The sequence below is a fragment of the Saimiri boliviensis genome, chromosome 2, assembly GCF_048565385.1.
Source record: "Saimiri boliviensis isolate mSaiBol1 chromosome 2, mSaiBol1.pri, whole genome shotgun sequence".
NCBI lineage: Eukaryota > Metazoa > Chordata > Mammalia > Primates > Cebidae > Saimiri > Saimiri boliviensis.
Window position 1 is genome coordinate 45,036,125 of NC_133450.1, and position 15,671 is coordinate 45,051,795.

A 15,671-nucleotide genomic window follows, 5' to 3' on the forward strand; every position below is an offset into this window, starting at 1 on the left:
GGCAGGAGAATCAGTTGAACCTGGGAGGCAGAAGTTGCAGTGAGCCAAGACTGTGCCACTGCACTCCAGCTTGGGTAACAAGAGTGAAACTCTGTCTCAAAAATAATTTAAAAAAAGATCAAAACCACCAGTTAGTAGGCATAAAAAGCTAAAATCTGCCTGGTTTCAGGTACCGGAGTGGAGCTATCGGAGGCAAGATGCTGCTGTTGTTAAAAAAGAAGCTTGTTAGTCTTTTAGACAAAGATCTAAGGGTTATTAGGTAAAGGCCACCAAGAAATGGAAAGGTCCTGATTTTAAGGCCATTTGCACATATGTAGTGAAAGCCTTGCGTCCTTTAGCAGCCTTTGCTTTTGCCGCCCCTTTGTTTTCTCAGACCTTTTCCCTTTGAGACCTCAGTGAAACAGACAATCAAGACTGAAATTTTACAGGAGAGGCTGGGCGAGGTGGCTCACACCTGTAATCCCAGCACCTTGGGAGGCCGAGGTGGGCAGATCACGAGGTCAAGAGTTTGAGACTAGCCTGACCAACATGGTGAAACCCTGTCTCTTAAAAAAAAAAAAAAAGAAAGAAATTTTACAGAAGAGGCACAGCTTGCCATCCAGTAATCTATTGCTGTGTAATAACCTACTCTAAAACATAGCGACTTAAAACAACAATCATTTCTTTTGCTCACTACTTTGCAAGTTAGGGAGGTCTCATGAGGAAGGCTCATTTTCCCTCTCTGTGTGTGGCATTAGATGGGGTAGCTCAGATGGGGGACTGATGGGTTCAACTCGTAAGATGGCTCACCCTCGTAGCTAATCAGGTAATCCTGGCTGTCAGCAGGTTACTTGGGCTTCCTTGCAGATTGGTAGCTGAGTTCCAAGAGAGCAAGGTGCAAGTGCATGGCATTTTTGTGTTCTGGCCTTAGAAGTCACATAGCATCACTCCTAACATGCTCTTTCAGTGGAGACAGTCCAAGAGATCCACCTTAGTTGAAGGGGAGGGGACAAAGACCCCATCACTCAATAGGAGCAGTGTCAAAGTCAGTCACATTGTGAGACAGCATATGGGATGAGAGACATCATTTGAGGCCATCATTAGAAAATACAGTCTGCCCCACCCAATTGCACTGCTTTTCCTCAGCTTGGCCATTTTCTTCAACTCCCACAAAAGGACTTCCTTTCTTCTTCCCTTACTTTCACCCTTCCTGCCTGCCTTCCGGCATTCCTTTCTGTTTTTCCTCCTATAGCAAGCTTCTGAATAAGTGTGTCTTTGACAAAGAGGGTTTGGGCTGGGTGCAGTGGCTCACGCCTGTAATCCCAGCACTATGGGAGGCCGAGGAGGGCAGATCCACACGGTCAGGAGATTGAGACTATCATGGCCAAAATGGTGAAACCCTTTCTCTACTAATATAGAAAAAAAATTAGCCGGATGTGGTGGTGCATGTCTGTGGTCCCAGCTACTTGAGAGCTGAGGCAGGGGAATCGCTTGAACCAGGGAGGCAGAGGTTGCAGTGAGCCGAGGTTGCACCACTGCACTCCAGCTGGTGATAGAGCGAGACTCTGTCTGGAAAAAAAAAAAAAAAAAAGACGGTTTCATTCTTAGTAAGTGAAGCCAAAATCTAGGCACTCAGAACTAGTGACCAGACAGTGGATTGGAGATGTGTGTGCTGGGTCTTTTATTGGGCTAGAATGCTTTGAAACAGTTCAATAACTGAAACTTCTTCTCTAGCAGATAAAGAATCCTTTGAACAAAGCTCTGAAGTCAGTGAAGCACCAACTACCGACAGTGACGAAGTCATAGTGCCACCCATGTCTCAGAAATTTCCTAAGGCTGTAAGTACACTGGAGTGATCATTGCATACGGGATAAGACTGTAAACAATGACAGTGTGCCTAGTGGCCACACATGTGAAAGTCAGTCCAGTTTAATGAACCTGATGGAAAACGCAAATTGTTTAGTTAAATTTATGTTTTGTGTGAATGAAGCTTAGCTCGTACAGTCAGATAAAAGGATCATTTTCTTGAGATGGTGTAAATGATGACTTGCTTCAATACTTCTATCTGGATCCCTTGCCTCTTCTTACTCCCATATCTTCCGTTGCGTCCTGTGATTCACACCCAGCCTGAATGGTGCCCCTACCATTAAGTCCATCTAAGGGGAGCAGGTTTGCTTTGGGAGATGGAATCTGGAAGAGAAGACAGGATTCTTAGGGCTCATGGAGATCATTCCATTTCTGCAGTTTTTCACTCAACCTGTAACTAATAGTTCAACCTCAAAGCTCTTTCAGAACTAATTGAAGACACATACATATATTAATAAACACCCACAGATATATTCAATAATCATTGTTTCCTAACCTGTGGTTATAAATGAGGTAGAAAACAATTACTCTTTGTTTTTTTTTTAGTAGAGATGGGGTTTTACCATGTTGGCCAGGCTGGTCTTGAGTCCTGACCTCGGGTGATTCGCCAGCCTCAGCCTCCCAAAGTGCTGGGATTACAGGAGCGAGCCACTGTGCCTGGCCAAAACAATTACACTTAAGCCACTGTTCCTGGCACATTTGTAGGTGCTCAATTAATGTTTGTTGAATGAGTGACTGAATAAAAGATTCAGAGCAAATTGATGAGTATGAACTTCATTAGAAACATTAAATAAGAATGTAGGGGCCGAGTGCAGTGGCTCATGCCTGTAATCCCAGCACACTGGGAGCTGAGGCAGTGGATCACCTGAGGTCTGGAGTTCGAGACCATCCTGACCAACATGGAGAAACTCGGTCCCTACTAAAAATACAAAAATTAGCCGGGTGTGGTGGCACATGCCTGTAATCCCAGCTACTTGGAGGCTGAGGAAGGAAAATTGCTGGAACCCAGGAGGCAGAGGTTGCAGTGAGCCAAGAGCAAGCCATTGCACACCAGCCTGGGCAACAAGAGTGAAACTCTGTCTCAAAAAAAAAAAAAAAAAAAAAAAAAAAAAGAATGTAGGATGATCTATAAGCAAAGGGGTAGATTATGTCATATAAGCTCTGTTGTAAGAAATTAGAAAAGGGAAATTATGGTTGCTTTTGTAGAAGTTAGAAAACTCTTCCTTGAAAGCTGGAACTTATGCTGAAGAATTGCAGGAAAATGAAGGATATTGGAGTGAGGAGAAACAACTCCAAGTCAGTAGACTGAAACATTTAATATAACACATAGTTCAATTTCAGGCCAGGTGTGGTGGCTCACACCTGTAATCCCAGCACTTTGGGAGACTGAGCTAGGAGGATTGCTTGAGGCCAGGAATTCAAGTCCAGCCGGAGATTCTAAGTACTATAAAGGAAATACATAGGGTGATATAATAGCAACCGGAGGGGTTACATTAAGATAGATGTTAAGGAAAGATTTATCTGAGGAAGATGTTTGAACTGAAATCTAAAGAATGAGAAGAGAAGAGCTACCCATCTACTGGGTAGACTGTACTCATCTCAGGCAAAGAAATTGGCAAGTGTAAAGGCCCTGAGGTAGGAAAGAGTTTCATTTACCTGAGGTATGGGAAATCAAAAGAAAATTAAAGTTTCTCTTGGTCACGTATATATTATTATCCTCCCTCTTTCAAAGGAAGACAGTGAAGTGTAGGGGGAAGGGCTTGCTCAAGTTAATATTGAATACAGTTGAACTAAGTGCATACTGTGTCCCAGGCATTGTGCCAAGCACTGGATACTCGGTATAGATTTTAATGGGGCTGGGCGTGGTGACTCATGCCTTTAAACACTTTGAGAGGCCAAGGTGGGTGGATCACTTGAGGCCAGGAGTTCGAAACCAGCCTGAGCAACATGGCAAAACCTCAACTCCACTAAAAATACAAAAATCAGCCAGATGTGGTGGTGCACACCTGAAATCCCAGCTACTCGGGAGGCAGAGGCAGGAGAGTCACTTGAATACAGGAGGCGGAGGTTGCAATGAGCTGAGATCATGCCACTGCACTCCAGCCTGGTGACAGAGCAAGACTCCGTCTCAAAAAAAAAAAAAAAAAAAAAAAAAAAGTGAAAAATAGCTGTCTGTTCAGAAATTTATTTATTTGTATATAATCATGGGGTGCAAGTGTGTTGATCTATTGCACTGTGGTGAAGCCTGGAACAATGCACATTGTTCTCACCGAGCAATCTCCCATCATCCACCCTCCCCAGCCCTCCAAATCAGACATTTTTTTTGGATTCATTTTATATGTGGAGATGACTGAGGAAGGCTGGCCTGGAGAAATGATGCACTGAGTTGGGAGAAGAGCTGGGTTCTCTTTATAAATTTCCTATCGATTAGCTACGGCAATACAGTCAAATTGTCATTTGATGCCAGTTTTACCTATGAAATGATTCTCAGGGAATAATGTAGTAGATAGATTACTCCTATGGTTGATTTCTAGAGAGTACTATAATGTGTTAATTGGATGGAGAATAGGCACTTGGAGCCTCACTAACCTTTAGGAACTAAACACATATTTTCCTTATCAGGGTTCAGAGAAGATGTGCATTGAAATTGTCTCCCTGACCTTCTACCCAGAGGCAGAAGTGATGTCTGATGAGAATGTAAAGCAGGTGTACGTGGAGTACAAATTCTACGACCTACCCTTGTCGGAGACAGAGACTCCAGTATCCCTAAGAAAGCCTAGGGCAGGAGAAGAAATCCACTTTCACTTTAGCAAGGGTGAGGCACCCTGTGTGGTTACTGGGGAGAGGAGTCTGATGAACATTAAGACTGAGGGTCAGAACTACTCTGGATTTTGGTGGGGTGGATCCAACCATTTCACTTCATTATTTTATCAAAGTGCTGTGTGCGTATGGTTTAAAAATCCCAAGTGGGCCTAAATGGTTTACGTTAAGCAGTCCTTTGTTCCACCTCTTCACAAATCACTTCCTCTGTTCTCATCCTTCCTCAATCCAACACATTCTACATTTCAGCAATTTTTAATTTTTTGGAATGGAGTCTTGCTCTGTTACCCAGGATGGAGTGCAGTGGTGTGATCTTAGCTCACTGCTACCTCCACCTCCCAGGTTCAAGCAATTCTCGTGCCTCAGTCTCCCAAGTAATTGGGATTACAGATGCGTACCACCATGCCTGGCTAATTTATTTGTATTTTTAGTAGAGATGGATAGAGTATTTTGTATTTTTAGTAGAGTATTTTGGCCAGGCTGGTTTCAAACTCCTGACCTCAAGTGATCTGCCTGCCTTGGCCTCCCAAAGTGCTGAGATTACAGGCGTGAACCACTGTGACCATACTTCGGTTATTTACCTCCATTATAGTCTGAGTATTGATTTCTTTTCTTCCTCTTTTCCTGTTTGTTTTTTTTTTTTTTTAATGGAGTCTGAACATGTTGCTCAGGCTGGTTTCAAACTCCTGGACTCAAATAATCCTCCTGCTTCAACCTCCTGAGTAGCTGGAATTATAGGCATGAGCCACCACAACTGGCTTCTAAATAACTTTTTTTTTTTTTTTTTGAGACGGAGTCTTGCTCTGTCACCAGACTGGAGTGCAGTGGGGCAATCTCGGCTTACTGCAACCTCCGCCTCCCAGGTTCAAGCCAATTCTCCTGCCTCACCCTCCTGAGTAGCTGAGACTAAAGGTGCCTGCTACCATGCCTGGCTAACTTTTTTTGTATATTTAGTAGAGATGGAGTTTCACCATGTTAGCAAGGATGGTCTTGATCTCCTGACCTCGTGATCTGCCCGAGTTGGCCTCCCAAAATGCTGGGATTAAGGCGTGAGCTACCATGCCTGGCCCTGAGTAACATTTCTATTGTAATTTCCTGATTCACTGGTTTTAGACTTCCTATCTTGGGCCTTAAAATTTAGCTCTTCTACCTGGCGTTGTGACTCATGTCTGTAATTTCAGCTCTTAGGGAGGCAGAGGCGGGAGGATAGCTTGAGCCTAGGCGTTTGAGACCTGCCTGGGCAATATGGTGAGACCCCCATTCTCCACAAAAAGGAAAAAAATTAAAAAAAAAAATATTAGCGGCCAGGTGCGGTGGCTCACGCCTGTAATCCCAGCACTTTGGGAGGCCGAGGCGGGTGGATCACGAAGTCAAGAGATCGAGACCATCCTGGTCAACATGGTGAAACCCTGTCTCTACTAAAAATACAAAAAATTAGCTGGGCATGGTGGCACGTGCCTGTAATCCCAGCTACTCGGGAGGCTGAGGCAGGAGAATTGCCTGAACCCAGGAGGCAGAGGTTGCGGTGAGCCAAGATCCCCGCCATTGCACTCCAGCCTGGGTAACAAGAGCGAAACTCCGTCTCAAAAAAAATAAAAATAAAAATAAAAATAAAATAGCTCTTCTGCACTACACTCATGTCTCTTTCCTTGCCATATAATTGTATCATAATTTTTATTTAAATCAATTTAAATTGTTTCTATTATTAATATGTAAATATCCTTGCAGAACCAAGTAGTAGGCAATGATTATATTTCTTTTCACCCTTTTTTATTCCTGTAATACATATTGTAATTCTTTTCTCTTTTTTAATACTTTTTTTTATTTTTATTTTTATTTTTATTTTTTATTTTTATTTTTATTTTTTTTTTGAGACGGAGTTTCGCTCTTGTTACCCAGGCTGGAGTGCAATGGCGCGATCTCGGCTCACCGCAACCTCCGCCTCTTGGGTTCAGGCAATTCTCCTGCCTCAGCCTCCTGAGTAGCTGGGATTACAGGCACGCACCACCATGCCCAGCTATTTTTTTTGTATTTTTAGTAGAGACGGGGTTTCACCATGTTGACCAAGATGGTCTCGATCTCTTGACCTTGTGATCCACCCGCCTCGGCCTCCCAAAGTGCTGGGATTACAGGCTTGAGCCACCGCGCCCGGCCTTTTTTTTTTTTTTAAAGACAGGCTTTCACCATGTTGGTCAGGCTGGTCTTGAACTCCCGACCTCAGGTGATCCGCCTGCCTTGGCCTCCAAAGTGCTTGGATTACAGGCGTGAGCCACTGCACCCAGCCTGTAATTATTTTCATGTCATCCAACAGCCTTCCCAAATTTTAAAATAAACCTGTCAAATTATCTCTCATCCATTTTTTTCCTGAAGACCTATCTCTATCTTCTTGTTCTGCTCTAGCCCACTGCTCCATGATTACTGCTGCTCTTGGAGAGTATGATCAAATTCTCTCCTGTACCAGATTTCCTATGTGCTGGTCATCCTCTGACTTATTTTCTTATTTCAGTGGATCATATTTTCCAGTATTTATTTTCTTTATTCCTTCATTCTCTTCCTTCCTCCCTCCTGCCCTCCCTCTCTCCCCCTTTCTCTCCTCTTCTTTCTTTTCTCTTCTCTTTTTTTTTCTCTTTTGACAGAGTTTTGCTCTTGCTGTCCAGGCTGGAGTGCAACGGCACAATCTCGGCTCACCGCAACCTCTGCCTCCTGGTTTCAAGCAGTTCTCCTGCGTCAGCCTCCTAAGTACCTGGGATTGCAGGCATGTACCACCATGCTCAGCTAATTTTTATACTTTCTATTTTGTTTTGTTTTTTTCTAGTTTTTTTTTTTTGTCCAGTATTTTTTTAAGAAAGGGTATATCATAAATGAAAATTTGATAAAGTTCATGCATGAAATCTTTTTCCTACCCTCATATTTGATTCAAGTGTTGACATCTATGTTGAGGGTGGGTGTGGTGGTTCATACTTGTAATCCCAGCACTTTGGGAGGCCGAGGCGGGCAGATCATGAGGTCAGTAGTTTAAGACCAGCCTGGCCAATATGATGAAACCCCATCTCTACTAAAAATAAAAAAAATTAGCTGGGCATGGTGGCAGGCATCTGTAGTCACAGCTACTCGCGAGGTTGAGGCAGAAGAATGGCTTGAACCCGGGAGGCAGAGGTTGCAGTGAGCTGAGATCTTCCCACTGCACTCCAAGCTGGTGACAGAGCAAGTGGGGGAAAAAAATCAATGTTGAAAACATTTTTATTCAGAATTTCAAAGCAGGCTGGATACAGTGGCTCATGCCTGTAATCCTAGCACTTTGGGAAGCTAAGGTGGGCAGATCACTTGAGGTCAGGAGTTGGAGATCAACTTGGCCAACATGGCAAAACCCTGTCTCTACTTAAAGACAAAAATTAGCTGGGCATGGTGGTGTTGCGCCTATAATCCCACTACTCAGGAGGCTGAGGCAAGAGAATTGCTTGAACTTGAGAGGTGAAGACTGCAATGAACCAAGATCGCAACACTGCACTCTAGCCTGGGCAACTAAGTAAGACTCTTTCACACAAACACAAAAAGAATTTCAGGTCGGGGGTGCGGTGGCTCACACTTGTAATTCCAGCACTTTGGGAGGCTGAGGCAGGCAGGTCACCTGATATCAGGAGTTTGAGACCAGCCTGGCTAACATAGAGAAACTCCATCTCTACTTAAAAAAAAAAAAAAAAAAAGTACAAATTAGCTGCTCATGCTGGCATGCACCTGTAATCTCAGCTACTCGGGAGGCTGAGGCAGGAGAATCACTTGAACCTGGGAGGCGGAGGTTGCAGTGAGCCATGAGCCAAGATCGTGCCACTGAACTTCAGCCTGGCAACAAGAGTGAAACTCCATCTCAAAAAAAAAAAAAAAAAAAAATTAAAAGCAGTTGGTCCATGTTATTCTAGATCCAGGCATGGAGTCTAGTCTTATTATGAAAACTACCATGAATACCACTTGTGAGTCTTGGGGCTCGCATTGCAGCAGTATATGATTCTTTGCTTTTTTCTCTTACCCCTAACACAGTAATAGACCTGGACCCACAGGAGCAGCAAGGCCGAAGGCAGTTTCTGTTCGACATGCTGAATGAACAAGATCCTGAGCAAGGACAGTAAGCATCTGCTTTCTACTTTGAAAGACAGGAGATACTGAGTCAGGAATTCAAAAGTTTAAGTTTGGTTTTGTGTTGATGCTGAAAAATTTTTCTTTCTTTCTTCCAAGAACTAGATGCTGAATATTTTAATAACTTCTTTTGAGTTAATTTACTCTTGACGAATATCCTATGTACTTGAGTGTAATTTATGTTTGTGACTACCTAATCAATTACATAATCTTATAGGTTTATATTTATTTATTTATTTTTGAGACAGAGTCTTGCTCTGTTGCCCAGGCTAGAGTGCGGTGGTTCGATCTCGGTGACTCACTGCAACCTCTGCCTCCCCAGGCTCAAGTGACTCTTGTGCCTCTGCCTCCCAATTAGCTGGGATTATAGACATGGGCCACAATGTCCAGCCAATTTTTTTGTGTTTGTAGTAGAGACAGGTTTCACCATGTTGCCCATGACTGGTCTCGAACTCCTGAGCTCAAGTGATCTGCCCTCTTTGGCCTCCCAAAATGCTGGGATTACAGGTGTGAGCCACTGTGCCCAGCTCACGTAATCTTACAGGTTTAGTTCATTTCTCATCCATGCCACACTGATGGGCCCCTTTTTTTGTGTCAGTAGTCTACTTGAACACTGACAGTGTCCAAATGGAATGAACAAAAAGTATTGACATTCTAATATGATTTGATTCATTTCTCTCTTTTTTGTTTTTTGTTTTTTTTTTTTGAGACAGAGTCTCACACTGTCACCAGGCTGGAGTGCAGTAGCACCATCCCTTCTCACTGCAACTTCCGTTTTCCTGTTTCAAGCAATTCTCTTGCCTCAGCCTCCCGAGTAGCTGGGACAACAGGCATGCACCACCACGCCCAGCTAATTTTTTGTATGTTTAGTAGATACAGGGTTTCACCATGTTGACCAGGATGGTCTTGATCTCTTGACCTCATGATCCACCCGCCTCGGCCTCCCAAATTGCTGGGGTTATAGGCGTGAGCCACCGAGCCCAGCCCGGCACTGGTGTTTTACCTTATTTTTAATTTTTTTTGTTTTAGAGACAGGATCTCACCATGTTGCCCAGGCTGGTCTCCAGCTCCTGGGCTCAAGCTCTCTTCCTGCCCCAGCTGCCCAAAGTGCTGGGATTACAAGCCTGAGCCGCTGTGCCTGACCCAGTGTTTTAATTACTTTTTGAAAGGCCCAATACATTTGTTTAATCTGCTTTTACTTTGTCTTTGGTTAGTCATAGAAAGAACTGAAAAGCCAGCTGAGGTGGGGTGCAGTGGCTCAGGCCTGTAATCCCAACACTTTGGGAGGCTGAGGCAGGTGGATCACCTGAGGTCAGGAGTTCAAGACCAGCCTAACCAATCTGGCAAAACTCCATCACTACTAAAAGTATAAAAATTAGCCAGGTGTGGTGGCGTGGCGGGTACCTGTAGCCCAGCTACTCTGGAGGCTGAGACGGGAGAATTGCTTAAAGGGCAGTGGGGGTGGCCAGGTGCAGTGGCTCATGCCTGAAATCCCAGCACTTTGGGAGGCTGAGGCAGGTAGATCACCTGAGGTCGGGAGTTCAAGATCAGCCTAACCAACATGGAGAAACCCCGTCTCTACTGAAAATACAAAATTAGCTGAGCGTGGTGACTCATGCTTGTAATCCCAGCTACTAGGGAGGCTGAGGCAGGAGAATTGCTTGAGATCGAGTGAGCCGAGATCAAACCACTTGACTCTAGCCTGGGTGATGGAGTGAGACTCCATCTCAAAAAAAAAAAAAAAAAAAAAAAAAAGAAGAAGCCAGCTGAAATAAACAGTGAACCTGACTTCAGTATCACAGTAGGCTTAAACAGATAGAAGCTTACTGAGCATTTTTGGAAATGGAAAGTGATTTGGTCCTTTCCTTTCTGTGCCAATGTTAACTTTAGCTTTCAATTTATTTTCCCAGCATTTCCAGAACTCTCTCTTCTTTTATTCCCTTACAGTGGTAATTATATTCTTCTCAATTTTAGATTTTGATTGATAATACCTTTGGCTTTCTTTTTGCTAGTGTGGTCTAGCAGACAGAACAGGCTTTGTAATCAGACCAACCTTGTTTTTATTTATTCCAGACTCTTTGACTTACTAGCTCTTTGATCTTTTTGCTTTCTCCTTCCCACTCCCCCACTCCAACCCCCACCCCCATCCCCATCCCCACATGGAGTTTAGCTTTTGTTGCTCAGCCTGGAGTGCAATGGCCCGATCTTGGCTCACTGCAACCTCTGCCTCCTGGGTTCAGGCGATTCTCCTGCCTCAGCGTCCTGAGTAGCTGGGATTACAGGCGTGCACCATCATGCCCAGCTAACTTAGGAATTTTTTTTTTTTTTTTTTTTTTTTTTTTTTTTTTTTTTGAGACGGAGTTTCGCTCTTGTTGCCCAGGCTGGAGTGCAATGGCGCGATCTCGGCTCACCGCAACCTCCGCCTCCTGGGTTCAGGCAATTCTCCTGCCTCAGCCTCCGGAGTAGCTGGGATTACAGGCACGCGCCACCATGCCCAGCTAATTTTTTGCACCTTTAGTAGAAGACGGGGTTTCACCATGTTGACCAGGATGGTCTCGATCTCTTGACCTCGTGATCCACCCGCCTCGGCCTCCCAAAGTGCTGGGATTACAGGCTTGAGCCACCGCGCCCGGCGCTAACTTAGGAATTTTTAGTAGAGATGGGGTTTCATTGTGTTGGTCAGCTGGTCTTGAACTCCTGACCTCAGGTGATCCACCCACCTGGCCTCCCAAAGTGCTGGGATTACAGGCTTGAGCCACTGTGCCCAGCCCGATCTTTTTGATATAACTTAATTTGAAGGCTCTGGTGAGAATAAAATTGAGATAATATAGTTAACATAAAGCACTTGGTATTGTGTCTGGCACATCGTAATGCTAGATATCATTCCTTTCCTGTGAAAATTGGGATGAGGGAGTCAGCATTATCCCTTTGCATTGTTGAAGTTATCAGTGAAGACAGAGAAACTTAATTACAAATGAATATTGCCTAATGGGCACAGAATGTATCCTTTTTTTTTTTTCCTTTTTTTTTTCTTGCCTGTGTAAATAAAGAGAATGTATCTCTTTTAAGTAATTCCTTTGTTTCAGTTTAGTCATATTTAGCTGTGCTTTTAAGAGCTTGAATTTTTTTTTTGTTGGGGGCGGGAACAAAACTCATGACTACTTGTGTGCCAAGGAGCTTGAATTTTTAGTCCTATTCCTGGTACTCTGTATTAGCTAATAATATTTGCTTTTAAAAATTAAAAAAAATATGAGAAGTCAAGAATAGGCAAATCCAGAGAGATAAAAAGTAGATTCATGGTTCCCAGGAGCTAGGGAAGGACAGTGGGGAGTGAATAAGTACAGAGTTTCTTTTTCTTTTCTTTTTTTATTTTAGAGATGGGGTTCAGTGGCATGATCATGGCTTACTTTATCCTCGTGATCCTCTCACCTCAGCCTTCCAAGTAGCTGGGACTATAGGTTATAGGTGTGTGCCACCGTGCTTGGCTAATTATTATTATTATTATTATTATTATTATTATTATTATTATTATTATTTTGTAGAGATATGGGGTCTCCCTATGTTACCCAGGCTGGTCTTGAACTCATGGGCACATCCCCAGTCTCCCAAAGTACTGGGATTACATGTGTGAGCCACTGCACTTGGCCAATGAAATGTTTTGAAATTTGATAGTGGTGATGATGGCACAACATTGTGATTACACTAAGAAACATCGAATCATTGGCCGGGCGCGGTGGCTCAAGCCTGTAATCCCAGCATTTTGGGAGGCTGAGGCAGGTGGATCACAAGGTCAAGAGATCGAGACCATCCTGGTCAACAGGGTGAAACCCCGTCTCTACTAAAAATACAAAAAATTAGCTGGGCATGGTAGTGCGTGCCTATAATCCGAGCTACTCAGGAGGCTGAGGCAGGAGAATTGCCTGAACCCAGGAGGCGGAGGTTGCGGTGAGCCGAGATCGCGCCATTGCACTCCAGCCTGGGTAACAAGAGCGAAACTCCGTCTCAAAAAAAAAAAAAAAAAAAAAAGAAACATCAAATCATGTATAAATTTTAAAATGATTAAAATAGGCCAGGTGCAGTGGCTCATGCCTGTAATCCCAACACTTTGGGGGAGGCAGGTAGATCACAAGGTCAGGAGTTCAAGACCAGCCTGACCAAGACATTGAAACTTGTCTCTATCAAAAATACAAAAAAAAAAAAAAAAGGCGGGGTGGGTGGTCAGTCGGGGCGGCTCACACCTGTAATCCCAGCACTTTGGGAGGAGGCTCGAGGCAGGCAGATCATGAGGTCAGGAGATCGAGACCACACTGGCTAACATGATGAAACCCTGTCTCTACTAAAAATACAAAAATTAGCCCAGCATGGTGGTGGGTACCTGTAATCCCAGATACTCGGGAGGCTGAGGCAGGAGAATTGCTTGAACCTGGGAGAAGGAGGTTATAGTGAGCCGATACTGCACCATTGCACTCCAGCCTGGGTGACAGAGTGAGACTCTGTCTCAAAATTCCACCCCCCTACCTTTTTTTAATGTTAATTCTTTTTTTTGAGACGGAGTTTCGCTCTTGTTACCCAGGCTGGAGTGCAATGGCGCGATCTCGGCTCACCGCCTCCTGGGTTCAGGCAATTCTCCTGCCTCAGCCTCCCGAGTAGCTGGGATTACAGGCACCTGCCACCATGCCCAGCTAATTTTTTGTATTTTTAGTAGAGACGGGGTTTCACCATGTTGACCAGGATGGTCTTGATCTCTTGACCTCGTGATCCACCCGCCTTGGCCTCCCAAAGTGCTGGGATTACAGGCTTGAGCCACCGCGCCCGGCCATGTTAATTCTTTTAAACATATTTATTTATATATTAATATTATTTTTTTTTGTGACAGAGTCTCACTCTGTTGCCCAGGCTGGAGTGCAGTGGCATGATCTCGGCTCACTGCAGCCTTCACCTCTTGGGTTCCAGCAATTCTCCTGCCTCAGCCTCCCAAGTAGCTGAAATTAACTGATACCACACCCAGCTAATTTTTTTTGTATTTTTGGTAGAAATGGGGTTTCGCCACGGTGGCTAGGCTGGTCTCAAACTCCTGACCTCAGGTGATCCATCTGCCTCAACCTCCCACACTGCTTTGATCCATCGCACCTGGCCATGTTAGGTTAATTTTCTCTTAAAAATTTAGGCGGGGCATGGTGGCTCACGCCTATAATTCAAGCACTTTGGAGGCCAAGGCTGGAAGATCACCTGAGGTCAGGAGTTCAAGACCAGCCTGATCAATATGGTGAAATCCCGTCTTAAAAAAAAAAAAAAAAAAAAAAAAAAAAAAAAAAAAAAAAATTTAAATGGATTTTTACAAATTCTAACTTTTTTTAGAATTCAGTATTATTTTCTGGCTGTCAAGATAATACTAATTGTTACTTTATTTTTACAGAGATGGGTCGGGGGGTGGGGTCTCACTGTGTTGCCCAGACTTGTCTTGAACTTCTGGTTTTATGCAATCCTCCTGCCTCTGCCTTCCAAAGTGTTGGGGATTACAGGGGTGAACCACCATGGCTGGCCATATACTAATTGCTATTGATTGCTTACTGCCTTCAGGATACTATGCTGCATGCTTTATAGCATAATCTTCAAGACTTAGAACTCTAAGATACACATTTTTTTAGGCCAGGCATGCTGGCTCACGTCTATAATCCCAGCTTTGGGAGTCTGAGGTGGCTAGATCACAAGGTCAAGAATTCGAGACCAGCTTGGCCAGCATGGTGATACCCTGTCTCTACCGAAAATACAAAAAGAAAAAAAAAATTAGCTGGGCATTGTGGCACACACCTGTAATCCCAGCTACTCGGGAGGCGGGAGCAGGAGAATTGCTTGAACCTGGGAGGCGGAGGTTGCGGTGAGCCGGGATTGCACCACTGCACTCCAGCCTGGGCGATAGAGCGAGACTCCCTCTCAAAAAGAAAAAAATCAAAAGGAAAAAAAGAAATACATCTTTTATACTCATTTTGCAATTATGCATTCCTTCTGTTTCTTTTGCTCTGCCATGGTAACCAACTTTAAATTTAAAGCCTCTCCTTCTGGCCGGGTGCAGTGGCTCACGCTTGTAATCCCAGAACTTTGGGAGGCCAAGGCGGGTGGACCACCTGAGGTCAGGAGTTCGAGACCAGCCTGACCAACATGGAGAAACCCGTCTCTACTGAAAATACAAAATTAGCCAGGTGTGGTGACTCATGCCTGTAGTTCCAGCTACTTGGGAGGCTGAGGCAGGAGAATTGCTTGAACCTAGGAGTTGGAGGTTGCAGTGAGCCACGATTTCACCATTGCACTACAGCCTGGGCAACAAGAGCGAACTGTCTCAAAAAAAAAAAAAAAAAAAGCCTCTCCTAACTCCCATAATCCTGTTTTGTTTTGTTTAAATATATCATTGGTTTGTTATTGTTTTCGTGAAACATCTTCACTGTCCATATCATCTTTCAACTAAATTGTAAGCTGTCTGGTACAGTGGCTCACTCCTGTAATTCCAACTACACTCGAGGCTGAGGTGGGAGGATTGCTCAAGGCCAGGAGTTCAAGACTAGCCTGGACCACACAATGAGATCCTCATCCCTACAAAAAATAAAATGAAATAAAAATTAGCTTGGCAGGGTGATGCGCACCTGTAGTCCTAGCTACTCAGGAGACTGAGGTGGGAACTTTGCTTGAGCCCAGGAATTTCAGGTGGCAGTGAGCTATGATTGTGGTACCGCATTCCATCCTGGGCTACAGAGTGAGACTGTCTCTTAAAAAAAAAAAAAAAAAAAAAAAAATATATATATATATATGTATATATATATATATATATGTATATATATATGTGTGTGTGTATATATATATATATATATATATATATATAT

General features: G+C 43.9%; 1 protein-coding gene across 1 annotated transcript in view; it reads left to right on the forward strand.

Moving 5' to 3' along the window:
• Positions 1 to 15,671, forward strand: part of RPGRIP1 (RPGR interacting protein 1) — a 94,320-nt gene that overhangs the window by 71,961 nt on the left and 6,688 nt on the right. Inside the window, exons 21-23 of the mRNA XM_039468888.2 lie at positions 1,717 to 1,817; positions 4,468 to 4,660; positions 8,701 to 8,785. Of these exons, the coding sequence (XP_039324822.2) occupies positions 1,717 to 1,817; positions 4,468 to 4,660; positions 8,701 to 8,785 (379 nt within the window). The remainder of the gene's footprint in view (positions 1 to 1,716; positions 1,818 to 4,467; positions 4,661 to 8,700; positions 8,786 to 15,671) is intronic.